This window comes from Chenopodium album, chromosome 17, assembly GCF_948465745.1.
Source record: "Chenopodium album chromosome 17, dcCheAlbu1.1, whole genome shotgun sequence".
Classification (NCBI taxonomy): Eukaryota; Viridiplantae; Streptophyta; class Magnoliopsida; order Caryophyllales; family Amaranthaceae; genus Chenopodium; species Chenopodium album.
This window is the reverse complement of record NC_137850.1, coordinates 39,513,274-39,530,747: the sequence shown is the minus strand read 5'-3', so window position 1 is coordinate 39,530,747 and position 17,474 is coordinate 39,513,274. Positions and strand designations below refer to the sequence as shown.

Sequence of the window (17,474 nt, the reverse complement as noted above, 5' to 3'; positions counted from 1 at the left end):
CTCCAGGGTCCAAGCATATAATTGTAATCATATTTCAAATATCTGACACCCTTTTAAATTCTGATTACCAAAAATCATATTTCAAATATTTGACACCCTTTTAAATTCTGAGTACCAAAATTCTGAAACAGAACCAGAATATGTGCAAGATAGAAGATAAATTAATGTCTTAAGGATTACACTAATACTTTCTGCCTTTCTTCATATAGTAATACAAACACACCTTTAAAAATCTTCCCAATTCCTCATTGCCATTACACCCAAGTGAAAAGAAGTGTAGGTGGTACATACATCCGGAAGAAAACTGAAGCTAACTCTAAAATTAGTCGCGACAAGAAGAATATGATGAATATTCAGATTGATCTTGCAGCTACAAGTCATAGTAACTTCACATTAATCATCAGTGCCAAAGCGTAATGGACTTGTTTCACACTATATACTGATAGGTAACAAGAAGACAATGAAACATTTACACAGTTTCAAATTTACACAACCTCGCCCATTGATCAGTTGATGTGAGTTGAGCTGATGTTTCCAGAAGACCTGCAGAGACATGTTTCAGAAGTCAATATTTCTTTTTTCATAACAAAATTGGAAAAATACAGCAATCCAAAAGCAACAAAAAAAGCTAGCATATTCCCTCATGATTAAGTATAAAAGGAAAGCAAGAGAGAATAAGGAATATGCCACACTAGACATAAAGACAAGAAAACTAGGCATTTCGAACCCATTAAGATCATTAATCATAGAGAAGAAAAATTACTTCCATGAGCCTTACGCTTCATTGGGTATAATATTAGTAAAGGAAAGCGATAAAAGGGAATGGGACATAAAGGAAGAGAAGGTAAAGGGAAAGGAAATAAATTTTACTTTCATTGTATGGTGGTTTAGTGGGAGTGTGAAAAGAAGAGAAAGTAATTATGATTGATGGCTTTTAATTCTCTTCTCTCAAATTTCTCCAATTTTGGGAAGGAAAGTGAAAATTTTATCAAGGGGCTTCCCAATCACTTCACTTCCTTTCCTATCATATCACGTTTCACACCAAAGATGAGAACATGATATAAGCCATTTTGTCAACTGAAAAGTGATGAGAACAAAATACAAAACCCTTGACAAGTGGGCAAACTGGACAAGAGAGTGAAGCCCTCAACAGAATTATATTAGCCCAAAAGATATACAAAGTTTCAGATACTCTGGGTCTACTTTAGTGTCTGGGCTGGAAATGGGGGTTGTATAACGTACTGATTACGAAATAAGATTGATTAACTCAGCAGAAATTAACTAGGTGAAAAAACCACTAATGAATTCATTAGCCTCAATAAATTAGTCCCCTAAACTATTTCAAAACGAAATAAATGCAACGAGGACCTTGTACATAAGCCAGCAATGTCACCATTGTTAGCTATGGGGTCATGGGAGCATCTAAGGGAGGAAATTAATACTTATACTGTTATACAGTTGTACCTAGCTAGTCAAGAGTCTCAAGACTAGCAAAAACTAATTAGGCTGTTCCACATGCACCATAGAGAAAATTAATTGTAGGAGAGAGTAATTGACAATAAAAAAGAAACCAATTATACCTCTAAATTCGTTCAGCTTTTCTCGCTGGTTTCTCATCATCTCATGATACAGCCTCCACCCGTGATAAATCACTATCCCACTCTAGGCGGAAATAACAAAAGATCTACACAAAAAAGCATAACACATTAGTGTACAATCTGTACATAGAACTGTGAATTCCTCTCTTGTGTCTGCACCTGAACCCAATTAGGATATCCCCCTTTCTTTCAGTCTAGGAAGCTATGCAATGTGCAATTCCTCCCCACCTTTTCCCTTCATGTGTATACTCTATTAGCCCATAGTTGTTGCCTTCATTGAAGTTTTTACGACTCATTAATACAACTCCTCTGTCACTTTTATGCTTATAGACTGTACCTTTTATTGCTCAACATTATCCTCTAGTCCCTACTCTCCAAAAACAATTATCTCCAAACTTTGAGAATAGACTCAGCACCACTCTATATTAATCAGGATAGCACTGCAAAAATCTAATTCACTCCATTAGTGAGTTCTATAGTAAGGTTATCGTAGAAGAGTTACAAAGCTCACCGCATAACTCCTATTGGTCTTAATAACAACAAATTCTTCATGCGAATGAAGACCTATTAAACAAAAATACAATTCATTAAGTGAGCAAAAAGTATTTATGAAGGATTAACTATGATGTAGATGTAAGAGCAACATAAATAATACAGACCATGCTTGCCGGCATCTGACAGCTTCTTGGCGAACACTCCTCTTTGGATCATCAAGAACCTTGGACAAAGCTCTTAGCACCTATATTATCAAACATGAAATCCAACAATAATCAATTCCATCTCTTTGGCATTACATTGACTCAAAGGAAGGGTATTTCAGATAGTCTCAATTTACAACTAATTTCAATTCACCATTCATCAGAACATTTTCTTACAGCTCAGTGATAGACAATACAGTCAGGAACTCAGGATTACACACCGAGGGCATGATGATTATTGCTCAGGACAACCAAGCATACATTGTCATTTTGATACCTCCTTGCACATAATTTTTTTTTATTACTTTTACCAACAATCAAGGCAAAATTAACAACCAAATTAAGGTTCTACCCAAAATAAAATTGTTTTGACCATTATAGGGAGGATGGTAAAGATGTTTTTCAGTATAGAAAGTTATATTGACCTGTAACCGCATTGGATAAATTCTTGTATGGGGCATCCCTGACACAGCAACAAGACACTGTATTGCAGTTTCTCGTACAAGCTGCATAAATTCAGAAGGAACAAGTAAATTACTTCATCACAATTAAGTTGAATTCCATACGAGAAAACTAGAAACATCAGCCCTTCAGAATCACAGGTCAAGCAGAGAGAAGAAAAAAACAAGTTGCACTTGTATATAGATATCTGTAAATTAAGTTACTTCACGGGTACTTAATGAGTATATGAAACACTGGGAATGTACTGTGAATTCTTAAAGTATAAAGGTACCCAGTGAGAATACCCAATTTTAAAACAAAGGCATGCAGAGTTAGGTATGCCAAACAATGCAAAAATAAAAAGATGTAAAATGAAAGCTACTAAGTGACACATATTACCATCTTATGGGGATAAGAGACAAGTCCAGTCAAGCAGTTTATTATAACATGGACATTCTCCACAGCAGTTTCTTGTCCTGCAAAAGATAGAAGCATAATGCATATAATCATTTGGTATCCAGAATATAGTAGTAATAATTTTCAGAAAAATTTAATATTTTATTGAAAATAGACTTTCAAAGAAAATATAGCAAGCTCAGAAAAATGTCTTGCAATCATTTTCTTCCAGATAAAAATAAATGAGTGCGATCAATGAACGTACATAAAGTACTGATTTTGTATGACATTTTTATTTTCAAAAGAGGAAACTAAATCAATGTGCAACCTGAGATAATTAGTTTGGTTCAAGCATCACAAAAGCAGATTTAAGCAGAAATTTGCTAACAGGTAGTGCTCTCACAGTCTCACCACTCAACTGCAAAGTGTTCTTGCATCCACAGTGATGGAGATGCTAAAGACATCAAAATATACCGAAAGTAGAATTGTCTCTTCAGGGGCCTTTTCTTACAAGAATTCTTTGGAAATACGGTTTTGGTCATGATTGTGGGAACAATCATGGTGTAATGGAAACGGAATTGATGCATTGATCGTGGATCGTATCTTGGTTGTCACAATACAAATTTGATTTCAAAGCCTTTTTAGGATTTTATATCAACTGTATGCTATTACAGTAGTTATAGTAGACTATTAGAGGCTTAAAGCCATTATTAGGGGAGATATGGAAAATTTTATTGCTATATCATTGAATAATAAGTAATATTCAACTCGGATTTGAATGCTTGATTCAAACAATATAGTGGGATTTTGAAAAAAAAAAACACCACTTACTGAAAAACAATTTCAGCACCATCAATTGAAAACCCTTGACAAAACGACTTGATTGAAATGAAGCGGTCATATATATGTATTATGCTTGGATGTGCGGGAATACTCTAGAGATAGAATCAGAAATGGGGTTATTCGGGGTGACAGGCATTGCAAACAAACTAAGGGAAAATCGTCTGCGTTGGTTTGGACATGTAAGACGGAGACCTGAGGGTGCACCGGCACGATGAGTGGAAGAGTGGGACCATGGAGGGGTTAAACGAGGGAGAAGGACATGAAGTATATGGATTTGCATGAGGATGAGGATGAGGCATTGGATCGTAAGGGATAAAGGAGGAAGATTTTTGTCGATGACTACACGGAATAATCACTTTTGGTTCATGTAGCCGACCCCACTTATGGGATTAAGGATTTGATTGATTGATTGATATATACGTACCATGCTTACAACTACAAGTCTTTCAATGCTGCTGAACGAGATCCTCTAGGTATGAGCTTCTCCAATTGCAAACTTCGTCTGGAAGGCAAAGGTTCCTCTAAACATGATAAATCTTCAAGTGGAGAATGGGGAGGATTGATACTAAGATAGGCTCCAAGTTAAAGTGGGCTATTACCCGATATCTACTGCTTTCTGATTTAACAGGGAATCTTGTTGCCATTTGATTAATAGTGTGAAGTTGCTTTCTATCTTTAGAAGATGTTTGCATAGCAAGTCTAGGGTTTGCCCTCTGAACAATAAATATTGGCTGCAGATTTTCTTTACGGGATATGGCGATGGACAGGTAAAACAGAAAAAGTTGACATGGTTCAAAGCTGTTACAATGATTATCTGGTGAATGATCATTTGTAGGATCAAAAATCATTTCCAGCGTAGTCATGGGCTAAGGCAGCTGAGGCTATTAGGAGTTATTTGATTGTACTATTGGAGAGATTTACAGGAACTGGGTGGAAGTGTCATACCACCTCCGTTTGTTTTAATTGACACGTATTCCTTTTTGGAAAATTTCTTTTTAGTTGACACGTGTCTATTTTAGGTAAGTTTTATATGCCAAAATGTCATTTTTACCCTCACCAATTTCTCCAACTCATCTTCTATCTCCTCCCTCAAGCAAAGAATCTGATTTCTTACTCCTCCATTATCTTCCCCACCCCACCTCTATCATCAAAATCATCACCATCACCATCACCATCACCATCACAGAAACCACCACCACGGGCACCGCCACTTCTTCTCTCCCCTCTTCCTTGTAACATACCTATTTCCCAAAGAAAACACCATTAAAAGCCCCCAGAGCTTCTCCTTACTTCCTGTAACTTTGCCCAACCACCACCGCGACACTGCTTGCCCAACCATCACAACCTCGCCGACTCATGCTTGACAACGCCTCTCCTCTCAGACACAACCCCATTTCCCTCTCTCACTAACCCTCTCTTTCCCCCTCGCGTTCTCCTTTTTCCTCCGCAAACACCTTCGCCCAAAACCACCTACGCCGTAGAGGATTAAACCTTCAATCATATATATCATAGATATAAATATGATATTTTCAATTAGCTATAGAAGGTGAAAATACTATAGAAGATGAGATGATCAAGAATGGAGGTGCAGACCGTGCAGTTGAGCAGGAGAGAGAACGATGGCGAATGGTGATGATGAGAGAGAAAGGTACTTGTAGGTGGTAACTGGTAAGGGTGGGTAGGTATAAAGGTATTTTTGTCTTCAACCTTTCTTTCCCACTTCTCCTTAATTTGTGTGCCAAATAGAAATGTGCAACTAATAAAAAGCGGAAGAAGTGTTCTTTGGCCATTAATAGATGAAAAGTACAAAAATAAAATAAGATAAAATAAAATAAAAATGCATAATGTGATCTTTTTATAACTTTGGTCAACAATCATTCAATTATAGACTTATTAAGGCTGTAAGCTGCATCTAATTTATCTACAAAGTGAATCATGATTCAGATTTCTTCTGTGAATTCTGTGAAGTAGAATAACATACCAAATTTATCCATTAGAAGGCCAGAAAGAACCAGCAAGAGATTGTAGATCATATCTTTATTGAGTATGTCCTCACTAAGTACAGAGATAACATCCAAGAGTAGAGGAAGCAGCTGCAAAAAATGTCAAAAATAAAAAATCATTTACAGCCTGAGGCAACAATTACTATGGAAAAATAAAAGGAAAAAAAGATTAAAATAAAAAATAAAAAGATCAGCTTGTAAAATCAGCGATCAAAACCTTCTTAGTTTCTGACAAGATAGCTGCTAGAGGTGTATTAGTGATAACATGTCCAATTGCCCGGTAAAGCATAGATCTGAAATTCCAAAGAGTAGTATGGATCTTATAAGATTATAACACGAATTATTTTACATCAAACTTGACACTAGCAAAGCATTTAAAGCATCTAGAAGTTGGCCTAGCTGCAATGACAACATCACTTATGCATATGTTCTGCTAAGTGCTAACCTAAATTGATGGCAGACAAATCCAAATACAGATACACGATAATTCTCAGAATCTCAGCTGTAAAATAGAATCATAAGAAACAATCCCAATGGACAAAACAGCTTGAACATGCATGAAAATAGCCCATTCGTAGAATAGATAGACAGTATAGAATCAACGGTCAGAAATGCATATTAAGAGATGAACTTCATAGTTGATGATACTGTAAGAATCATGAATTCAAGAGCTTGGTACCTCACTGTATGGGAATGGGTCTTTTTTGCAGCAGACAGCAGAATTGGCATCACAGTAGAGAAAAACCGTTGCTTGTATAGAGGCCTTATAGTAGCGTGAAACGTTTTATTCAAACAATCCTCAGAATCACTCATAAGAACATGAAATGCATCTGCTGCAGACCTTGCCAACGATTGCTGCACCCCCTCTCTCTCTAACCCACCTATATTTACAGCTAAGGCTTCTAATACACTGCTAAAAACTAAACACCTTAAAAAAATCATAGTTATGTCTTTTAATTTTTCGTGCCCCCTCATTAGCAGCCCTTTCCCTATCCATGCAAGACCAGAAATACAATGGGCTTGAGGCAGTACACAATCAGCTGCTAATTTTGAACGAAGCTCATCAGAATCACACATCTCAGAGCTACTTGAAAGAAAAAAATCACTACAACTTCCTAAGCTCCTTTCTAAAATCAATGTCAGAACATCATCCAGGTTAAAGTAGCTAGAGTCCTGCATGTCTTCTTTTGTTAGAGACATTTTATTGACAATTGAACCCAATGCTTGAGCTGATGTCACATGACCATTTATGAAAGCCGTCAGCAATGACTCAATAACAGCTCTAATGTTAGTAATTTGTGTCTTAGGGCGAAGTGCAATAATTACAGATGCAAACAATGTAGTAAGCCACTCATCTCTACATGAGAAACCATCTGAATCTTCTGATATTTGCAACTCTTTAAGCTTGGAAGGCACAAAGTTGGGTGAGAAAGATAAGTGGAATGAAATCACTTTAACAGCTTTCTCGATGATTCGCCATTGATTTTCCTCTGACAACGTAGCAACAGCTAGCTTTAGTGCCATCTTTGTTGCATCAAGAAGCTGCTAAGCCATTAGAAATTTTAGTTCTCATATCATTGAGAATATAGAATTTATTTACAAAAAATAGCTGGAGCCTATATGCGGAGAGTTAAGACCACAATAAAAGGCTTTAAAATGAACATATTCACTTACCTTTCCTTTAACAAAAAAACTGCTTCCCATGGCTGCTTCAATTTGATCCCAAACATCAATAGCTAAGCGGAATGGAACAATTTCAGAGCCCTCACACAATTGAAACCTAAGCCCACATAGAAAATAATTAAAGTCAATAATTTCTACTTATTAGGCTATTGTCCTCACTCCTCAGTGATACGACCAGCATCAATGAGTGATAGCAAGATCATAGGTAAACAAGAATGAATGGGGATCAAATAGAAGAATATATGGAATGATGGGCAACTAGATTATCTTCATAGTAGAAAAAAAAATAAAAAATTAACTGTGATTTGTCCCTTTGGAAGTGTTACAGTTGATCTTATCAAAATATTCAAGATAATTGCTGAACTGGTTTTAGCTAATACCCAGTTATTCAGTTACCTACCCAGTTAGTCAGTTACCATAGTGATACAAAGAAAGTGAATCAAATGAGTATCCTTTATATTACTGAGAGAGTTTAAAGCTAAATAGATACAATGACCCTTTGGTGGGATGGATGGAGTATTTTTCTAGTTAGTAAATACCATGGAAGCAAGTTCTCAGAGTAGCAATCCAAAAGCTGGACCAGTTCTGCACCCACTTTGACATCGCCATCAACCTATTAAAGAAAAAGCCAACGTAATATTATCACTTCTGTATATGCATGATAGGGGCAAAGGATATGTGCAATTGCTAGGATACACAGAAAAGATACAGATGTACTCCCTCTGTCCCAATCCCTTTGCCAAATGCTTTTTAGGAGTCCAAGTTTAGCAGCAACATGACCTTTTTAGTAACCCTTCTATCACCACAATTTTTTTCGTCAAAGTTGGGTACTACACCTACCAACTGAATTTCTCCTCTCTACTATTCATGTCCATTAAATTGGTGCCAAAAGTGTTCGTGGTAACCACAATGGAGCACAGGGAGGAAGTCCATAATATAAAGTGATGCAGTAAGTAGAACAGATAACAAAAGGTATAAAAACATACATAGACTTTAGCAAACTTGGCATACATAGCTTCTTGCCATTCTTGAACAATTCTCAACAGAAATGTATACCCAGTAGCACTAATTTTAGACAGTGCTTCTAAAAGTAGAGAATAAGGCATTGTGGAATCATCCAGCGAGATCAACACAATCATCCTCTCAACAGCAGTAGACATGAAGCTCAGCAACTTCTCAGAACAATGGTAATCATTCAGAAATGTACCAATTTCTGTTAGTGCATTTATTGATGCTTTCCATAGTGCAGTCACATCAAAATTATTAGTGACAATTGATACCAATGTAACCACAATATTCTCAAACAATGATTTTGACACTGGAGCAGAATCTCCAGGGAATGTAGCCAGAATCTGAAGACCTTTCACTGCAACACATAATAACAAGTATAAATAAATATGGATAAGAACAAAATGGCCTCAGATTCCACATCCCTAGTCCATGCAATAATTAACTTTTAGCCTTATTACGACAAAATTTGAAACAAAAGTGCAAACAAGTTATCAGAACTCATAAATAAAATATACTTCCTCCGCCCACAATTATGTGCAACAAAGATAAATTTTATATCTCACAAATAATACCCCTTTTGTTGCACATAATTGTGGATGGAGGATGTATTAAAGATTGTTATCTCAAAAGTTGGCACAAAACAGTTACAGATAGCGTTTGGCAAGGTTACAGCAAATATCAAGTTTTCTGTCGACAGAGAACAGGCCCTGTAAGTAGATTATCCAGAGAAAATTCAACAATGAATTTAGAATGGACATTTCATTTTATATAGTGTCTGATGAGGAATCTCTTCAGAAGAGAACATGAAAATACTGCACACAAAATTTTAAATCAGCGGAACTTAATCCAAAACTACACACAAATTATTAATCAGTAGAACTTAATCTGAAAACTTTCTTCATATTCGACTTTTGCTATAAAATAAAAATCCCTTTCAAGTTCCTTTATCATAATACTCAAACCCTCCTGAAGGAAAGAAAAAGGATATATGAAGAAGGGACAAATGAATGGTGTCCAGCAGTTATGGGGGAGTATAGGTATGAATATTATAAACGTAGAACATACAGCCACTTTTTGTTTTCACATATATACTCTCGAAAAATTAAATAGTCATTCCATGATATTAAAGAAGCATCATGAAGCCAAAGCACTAACCTTTAATAGAAATATATGCTTCATGATAGATCTCGTTTGTACTTGGTATCAAATCAGAGATCATTGCCTTCATTAATGAACTAGAACATCCAATAAGCTTCTGGCACCATGCATCATTGACAAAATTTGAACTTGAACTGACTTGAACAGAAGCAACAGCCAATTCTCTACATGCACCAAGGATTTCGACACAAAGATAAAGGGCACTGAAATTCAATTTCTGGTAAGGAGAATCAGAATCTATAGCTAGCACATTTTTTTGATCAGTATCAGACGGAACCCTGAGATTGTCCAGTAAACGGAGGAAGAGAGTATCAAACACCGCATTGCATGAAGATGTTGATGCTTTTGCCAAAATAGAGAAAATACGACCAACAAAACAAAGTTCCTGCTCATTCTGTGGTGGAATAGAATCGGAACTTCCAGAAGCAGTAAATGAGTTGATAAGGTTGTTTATGTCCCTATCTTTAAGAACTAAGTTCAGGAAGCCACCATTCTGTTGTGAGGCAACCTTTTGCAGAAGATTTAGCGCTTCTTTTGTAATTTCATTCTCTTCAAAGCTCATACCATTTGATAAATCTGAAGCAAAGGATGAAACATCTTCGCTTGGGCCTCTAGGCAAATTACATATTGCAGCTTTCAACGAGTTCCATATAGCTTCAGCGTGCTTTGCTATTCTATCAGGCCCGTACTTTACAGTGCAGTCGCTTAGATACTTTAGTGAATCAATCTGTTGACATTAAATCTAGCTCAGGAAAAGCAATAAAGTATCAATTCTTAAAGTAGCTGCACCGAGGCACATATGGAACTGTATTCATTACCAACCTTTGCGAGAGGCAGATTAGAAGAAAGTTTCTCCAGAAGCAAGGGAATGGCAAATGGCTCAAAAAAGGGTGAAGCAGAAAATGCCATCTGTATATTTAAAAAATTATTAGGATAAAAATTTGAAATTGAAATACAAAGATAACAAAAGATTCAAAAGCAGCAGAAGACAAAATTATCGTAATATTATGGATCTTGAAGCCCATGCAAGTTTGTGTTAATTTCCAAAACACACAATAATAGTATAGTCAAAACCCTTAAGTACCAAACCCCTTGCAACCAGTCAGATGGACCAGTGGACCCTCATATAATTAGGTTGGCCAAAATGGCAAACCCTTGGCACCAACATTCCAAGCACCAATTGCATCCTTACAGAACACCACACCTTATTCTTTGAGAATTGAGAATAGTTATAGAACAGACTGTATAGCATTATAGTTAGAGTATACACAACTCTCCTACTGTTCACTCCCTTTAATTGTGGATCCAACTAGACTTTACAGCTAATATATTTATATACACACACATAATCAGGTTGCACCAGAGATCAGATCAAGCAAAACTGGAAAATAGGGCCTTTACGGAACCTCAGGTGGGCACCATTAGCAATAAGAACATACAGAACAAAGAATGCATGCTAACAAGACCAACTCCCTTCCTACGTTAGGGAAGACATCCAGGTTCAACTGGTAACTAAAGACACTATCGTGTTGGAGGTAGAAACCTCTTTGTAACTTAGATTTGCTCTGGTAACAACTCTCACATCTGGATGTTTGTTCAGGGAACTGGATAGACAAGGATTTTTGAAAAGTAGACTCAGTGAAACAGAGGCCTAAAACATAATTTTGAATCATTAGTTAACAGATATATCTTAGTTTATAAAGATGTACAGGCAATTTGTAACACAAGACATTCTTTTTTACACATTGTTGTAAAAGTTCAATCTCCATTATTTGTAAGGAAACAACCCAACCTCTCCACAATGCAGACTCAGAATACTTCAGACAACAATTAGTTAGAATTATGAGGCTCTAAAATTAATAAAGTCCAGTTCATTGACTCCAAGCATTCATAAAACTATAATCGCAACCAGAAAAGAATGAGCTTGATACAGAAATACTGCTCATGAACATATTCAATTGAACAAAGCACACAAGAAATTGCATACCATCAAAGCCCTTGAAAGGTCCTCTCTGCTGATATCAACATCTTCACTCTTTGGCTGGATGAGAATGCACCCAAAACAATATAAAGTAGGGAAATTAATATGAGAACTTCAAACCATAGAGAAGATGTAAAAGCTCTGTCTCAGACAAAAAGATAAACAAGTGTATTGGCCTCACAGCAGCAAAGGAAACAGATCGCTAAGTGAAGAAAGTAGGCCCATCTAGAGGGAGCAATAATTAGATAGACGGAATATTTAAGAACAGTGAAAAGATTTACCAAGTTATCAAACTTACATGTGTGTAGTGGATAGGAAAATAACGGCCAATAATATCAAAGAAGTCCTCAGCAAAATTAGCTACAGGTCCAGAAGGATCGGGAAAAACTCGTGCCAGACCTTCCACGATATGGAAAACATGCATCAAGCACTGAGGATCTTTTTCTCCTTCGATGGCTTCACAGACACCATAAACAACGTGGTCACCCTAAAGTATAAGTGAAGCTCATTAAGGATGGTTTTTAAGCTCTAAAAGTTGAGAAACATTGCAGATGAAATCAGCATGCATAATCAAAACCTTATACATGCAAATCAATGAGAGCCAAAAGTATAAATTCAGAGATACTTGTGAAAACTATATAACATAAGTGCGTAATATCAAAACCACGACAGTGAGGTGGACAGTAGGTATTATAACAGCATGAAATATAGAGATAACAGTGATAGTACTATAGTAGAGCAAGATTGGAGGATTCCATCAACACAAAGTGCACATAAGAGACATAAGTGCATAACAGCCACAATGCCACATAAATTTTTTTCCAAAAAGCAACTAACAAGATTTCAGAGCAAAGCATAAGTAATAGTAGATGATGCTAGCTAATCAATAATTACTGATAGAACTTATTTGAGAAAGACCTGAAATGGGATTTGTACAATGGATTAAACAACATACCAGTGCGGAAATCGATTCTGGGTAACGATTAAGAAGGCCTTCTAGAAGTTCAAAGCACAGCTGCAGCAATAACATCAAAGATAAGCTAGAGCTATGTGTCCAATGCTTCGACGAGAACAAACAAAATGAACATGAATCACGGCCGCAAGGCGCAAACAAGAAATTTTTTTTCCAACATTGTTACTACTTAGTACTTACTAATAACATTATTCACATAAGGTATCTTGTCACATCATACCTTCCTGTCATGCTGTCCCAAAGATTGCACCTGTAAGTTTTCCAAAAAGGACTGGGCCAAAATCTTAGCATCAGTTCCAGTGACCACACCTGCATTAATTTTTCTTCTCACAAGGGCCAGACAACCAACAAGTGCTCCACGTAATGCTCTCCAATCTGCCTAATGAAAATTAGTATCATACATCACATTACAAAAACAGAATAGATATTTTACTAACTTCATCCCAATATTATAGAACAATTTTATTTGATGGTCAAAACTCATTGACCTAGACCGTAGATTAATTTTTAAAAAAAAATGTCGAGTAACGATAGAAAAAATATATTATAGTTGCATAATATATATTTAGCAAGGTTTGACCACAAATTTTCAGATTTCTCTATTCAATTAGGACTGAAGGGAGTATTCTGTTTTACAAGAGCCCACAAGTCAAAACCACTGTTAATCATTTACCTGCCAATAGACTATGTATTAGAAGAAGCAAAGACCATTGTTGATTTGAGAGATGATAATGTCAAAATAAATTGATGTATGAAATTTAACATGCCAAGCTTTGATTTAAAGCATTTATAAGAAAAATATTAGCAAAAAAGTAAAAACAAAGAAAGAGGAAGCCAAGTTTTAGATTACATTTAATAGAAAACTTACTTTGCTCTCAAAATATACTCAAAAAATAAAAGGGAATGCATAAGAAACTTCATCAGTAGATGACAACAGCAATCAGACAAAATTATCTCCCCCAAATAAATAAAATTCATAAAGAGTTGCAGCCTCACCAGTCTCTCACTGAAGAATCCTACTAAGGTGTGTATAGTAGTTCTATCTAGCGGCTTTGTTTGAAGATGCCCAAGCACTTCTGCAAGGAGAAGTATACCTAAGAAGAAACAAGAATTATCACACATGAATCAAACAGTTCAATGAGAGCAGCAGAAACAAAACATATAGTAGTACTACAGAATCATTGACTTTGCAAAACCATCTGCTATTCAGGTGATAATTTACCATGACATAAACCTATTATACCCCCACCACAAAAAAAGAAAAAAAAAAAAAAAAAAAAAAAAAAAAAAATATATATATATATATATATATATATAAGTCCTTGTTTGGTTCATGTCGTCACCTGCCAAAGAACTATGTACAACTCTTATAATTGGTAGCTCAGCTACAAATAGAGCTGACAAAAGCTAACCCGACCCAAACCCAACCCGAAATAAATGGGTTTTGAGCGAAGTTTTCAACCCGTTTATGTAATTGGGTCGACCTGAACCCAACCCGAAACTAAATGGGTCAGGTTCAGGTTGAAAATCCCGACCCGAAAATAACCCGCCTAAACCCGTTTAACTAATTGGGTTGGTTTCAGGTCAGCTCAACCCGAACCCAACCCGTATAACCCTATATTAGTAAAATGATATAAGGCCTTAGTATTTTTATTTGGACAAAGCCCAACCTATATCAAAGCCTATAGAGTAAAAAAAAAAACCAAAAAGTGAAAACCCTATTTTTTTCTAGTCATTTTCCCACTTGTTCAGCCGTTTTCAATTTTTCATCTCCAATCTCCATCTTATTCTCTCACCTCTCTCTTCTTTCTCTATCTAGCTTATTTACCAAAATTGCAACTTTAAACTTGTTTATCTTCAAATTTTTCACTTACTACGGTAATGTAGTCATACATTTCATTCTATTTACAATTATCTGTTTTAGTGTTGATAAGAAATGTTGATTGAGACTTTTTAATTTGGTGAATAATATGAAAAATAAAGAAGTTTCGGCTGGTTTTTTTTTTTTTCCGATTTATGATGCTTTGTTTTGGATAAATCGGTGAATAATCTGATTATGTTGCTATTTTTCTTCATTTATATTTCTATGCATGCATTTGTTACTTTGTTTTTTCATTTTTATGAGATTATTTTTGCATTTTACAAGTTGATCAGGATTTTGTGTTATGCTCTTTGTTTATAATGAAGGTGAATGATGAAGCCAAGACACCAAGCCCATTTGAGAACGCACCTCAAAGTCAGTAGCAAGACTAGCAACCATAGCCACTAGTCAAACCTGATGAAGTTTTACAAGATTAAATTTTTATTTTGTTGGGAATATTGTCCTCCTTTAGACATTGATTTTGATTTTGGACTGTACTGTAAACTTATTATGTGTAAACTATGGTTAGTTTTACTTGAATGCATTTTTATTATGCTTAAATTGATAGGTTTATACAGCAACGTTTTATTCAAAATAGCAAGTCAAATATACGATTTTTTTATTATTATACTGTAAAAATAATCGGGTTTTTATTAAAGAAAAAAAAAAGGTCAAACAGGTTAAAATCAGGTCAACTCGTTTAAATCAGGTCGGGTTTAGGTTCGCCATTCTGACCTGTTTAAGTAAAGAGGTCGGTTTCAGGTTGGGGGTCCTGACCTAACAGGTCGACCTGAACCCGACCCAACCTGACCTATTTGCCAGCCCTAGCTACAAAAGCATGCAATAGAAAATGTAGTTGAGAATGTCCAATGCTGCCTGTTCAACTTCACCACAATGGATGTTTGTTTCTTTTTTATGTTATTTGGGTTAAATACCAGTAAATACACTTGTCACAGTTGCATGAAAGCATTGTGTTCAAGGAAAACGTAGTAGGAAACTAGGAATTAAGCCATCTAGTTCTCCTATTAATTAGTGAACAGAAGAGTAGTTCAAGAATCAACTCAAAATTGGCTTTCTCGATGCTCGTTTAAATTCAACATGATATCACAATGGGCAAATAGGATAATGTTAAATCAATTATACATGAGAATATGAGATCATCTTATTGAATTTGGATAATCAGCTTGTTATGCCTGTGATTGATTGTCAAATACAAGCAAAATCAAGCTGATCTTCATGCAGAGCTAATCTCTTTTTTTTTTTAAATGACTATCTAGCATAACTTTCACAGCTTCTCATCTATGTTGTATCTTCAGCCCCTTGACAACTTCTACCGATTTTGTCAGAAACATGATTCAGTGTATCGATGCATTATAGTTATGCATTATATTGGGCATCAATAACACAGGTACGGAGGTACCCCTTAATAGCTCGAACGTGCTAATTCCTTTGCCTAACCAAACATGATTTCCAATTGCTGAACAAAAATTACAAAAGCATAACCCCCTAAACTACAAAAAATACCCTCAACTAATAAAACCTTCACTGGTATCCTCGCCTTGCAACTACCAATGTGCCGCTCCACCCCCCAATAACACCCACCAACAACACATTTGCACTACTATCATCTAATAGCACCTATACAACTACCTCATTTACTTGGTTTTCCTAGACATTTATGCTACCAAGAATCTCAATGGTGCACAAAAATAAATCTCGAGGGAGTACAAAACATCGACTCGAGTTCCCCTTATAAGCAATAACCTAATTAAAATTCCCTCAGGATATAAAGCAATAAAATGTAACACCAATATTTCTTAATCACTAATCACTAGAAAGACAAACATCAGCAACAAATAAACAAAAGGCAATAACTAATTTTATTATAAATGGATGTAACACATTTTATTAAAATCAAAGTTTAAGAACAAAAATAGTACCTCTTGCACGAAGAATATGGTCAGTGGTGGTCAAATACAGCTCCATTTCCTTTACCTAATATTACCCAAATTAGAAACACTGAGAATGCAATGAATTTAATATAAAATCGGAACTTTGTTAAAAATTAACGAAGAAAAAATTATGTAATTAAAAAAAAAAAAAAAAAACCAAAAACTCCATTGTAATTGAGTCATTCTTCAACAGAGAAGCAATTGAATTAACACTTGCAATCTGCAAAGAAAGTTGTAAAATTGAAGTTCAAATTTTGGTTAACTAAAAATGAAATAATAAAGCTAAAATTGAAGGAATTGAACCTGTTGAGCAGGAGTGGCTGAAGAATCAACAAAGGATTCGATTTGTTTTATCAATGATTTATGTCGCTCCATATATTTCTTGGGAATTATACAGAGAAGGGAAAAGAGTGATACTTGTAAATTTGTAATTGATAAGTGAACGAAGGAGAAGATTTGGAACTTAGAAATTGACAAGAATCACTTTCGATTTTCTGGGTTTAAGGGTTTAACGGGTTACAGTATTATTATACAAGTACTTTGTATGTACGGAGTAGCAAGACAAGAAAGTACTCCGTATTCCTTAACTTTTTACTCTAAGAAAGTATTGATTGACTGACGTCCTATTCACCTCATCTTATTTTCATTGAACTGAAATTATTTTTACTGAAATAAAATTATTTTGTTAAAGTGAAATTATTTTTTTTACTGATTCTCTATTATATATTTCTTCTTTAAATTTACTAATTTTAACTTAACTGAAATTATTTTTACTAAACAAAACTTATGTTAACTTAACTGGAATTATTTTTGCTGAACTGAAAATACATTTATTGAATTAAAATTATTTTACTGAATATTATTTTCTTAAGATGA

At 35.3% G+C, this 17,474-nt stretch overlaps 1 protein-coding gene across 1 annotated transcript; it reads right to left on the bottom strand.

The window, feature by feature from the left end:
- Positions 1–199: 199 nt before the first annotated feature.
- Positions 200–17,046, bottom strand: LOC145587939 (MMS19 nucleotide excision repair protein homolog). Its single transcript, XM_081644581.1, has 22 exons — positions 16,902–17,046; positions 16,756–16,818; positions 16,587–16,641; positions 13,782–13,879; positions 13,006–13,164; positions 12,768–12,827; positions 12,111–12,299; positions 11,819–11,872; positions 10,654–10,740; positions 9,829–10,558; positions 8,649–9,028; positions 8,202–8,275; positions 7,654–7,759; positions 6,659–7,521; positions 6,197–6,272; positions 5,958–6,069; positions 3,137–3,213; positions 2,722–2,802; positions 2,258–2,337; positions 2,110–2,162; positions 1,581–1,684; positions 200–543 (listed from the first exon to the last, which is right to left on the bottom strand). Exons 1-20 carry the CDS (start codon positions 16,971–16,973, stop codon positions 2,147–2,149), a joined length of 3,432 nt encoding a protein of 1,143 aa, XP_081500707.1. The 5' UTR covers positions 16,974–17,046; the 3' UTR covers positions 200–543; positions 1,581–1,684; positions 2,110–2,146.
- Positions 17,047–17,474: the final 428 nt, after the last annotated feature.

Bases quoted from the DNA above. Each gene is read 5' to 3' on its own strand.
- LOC145587939 (XM_081644581.1), bottom strand. From the start codon at position 16,973: ATGGAGCGACATAAATCATTGATAAAACAAATCGAATCCTTTGTTGAT. The intron at 16,819-16,901 runs GTTCAATTCCTT...CTTTCTTTGCAG, and splicing joins CAGCCACTCCTGCTCAACAG to ATTGCAAGTGTTAATTCAAT. The intron at 13,165-13,781 runs GTGAGGCTGCAA...AATTTTCATTAG, and splicing joins GATTCTTCAGTGAGAGACTG to GCAGATTGGAGAGCATTACG.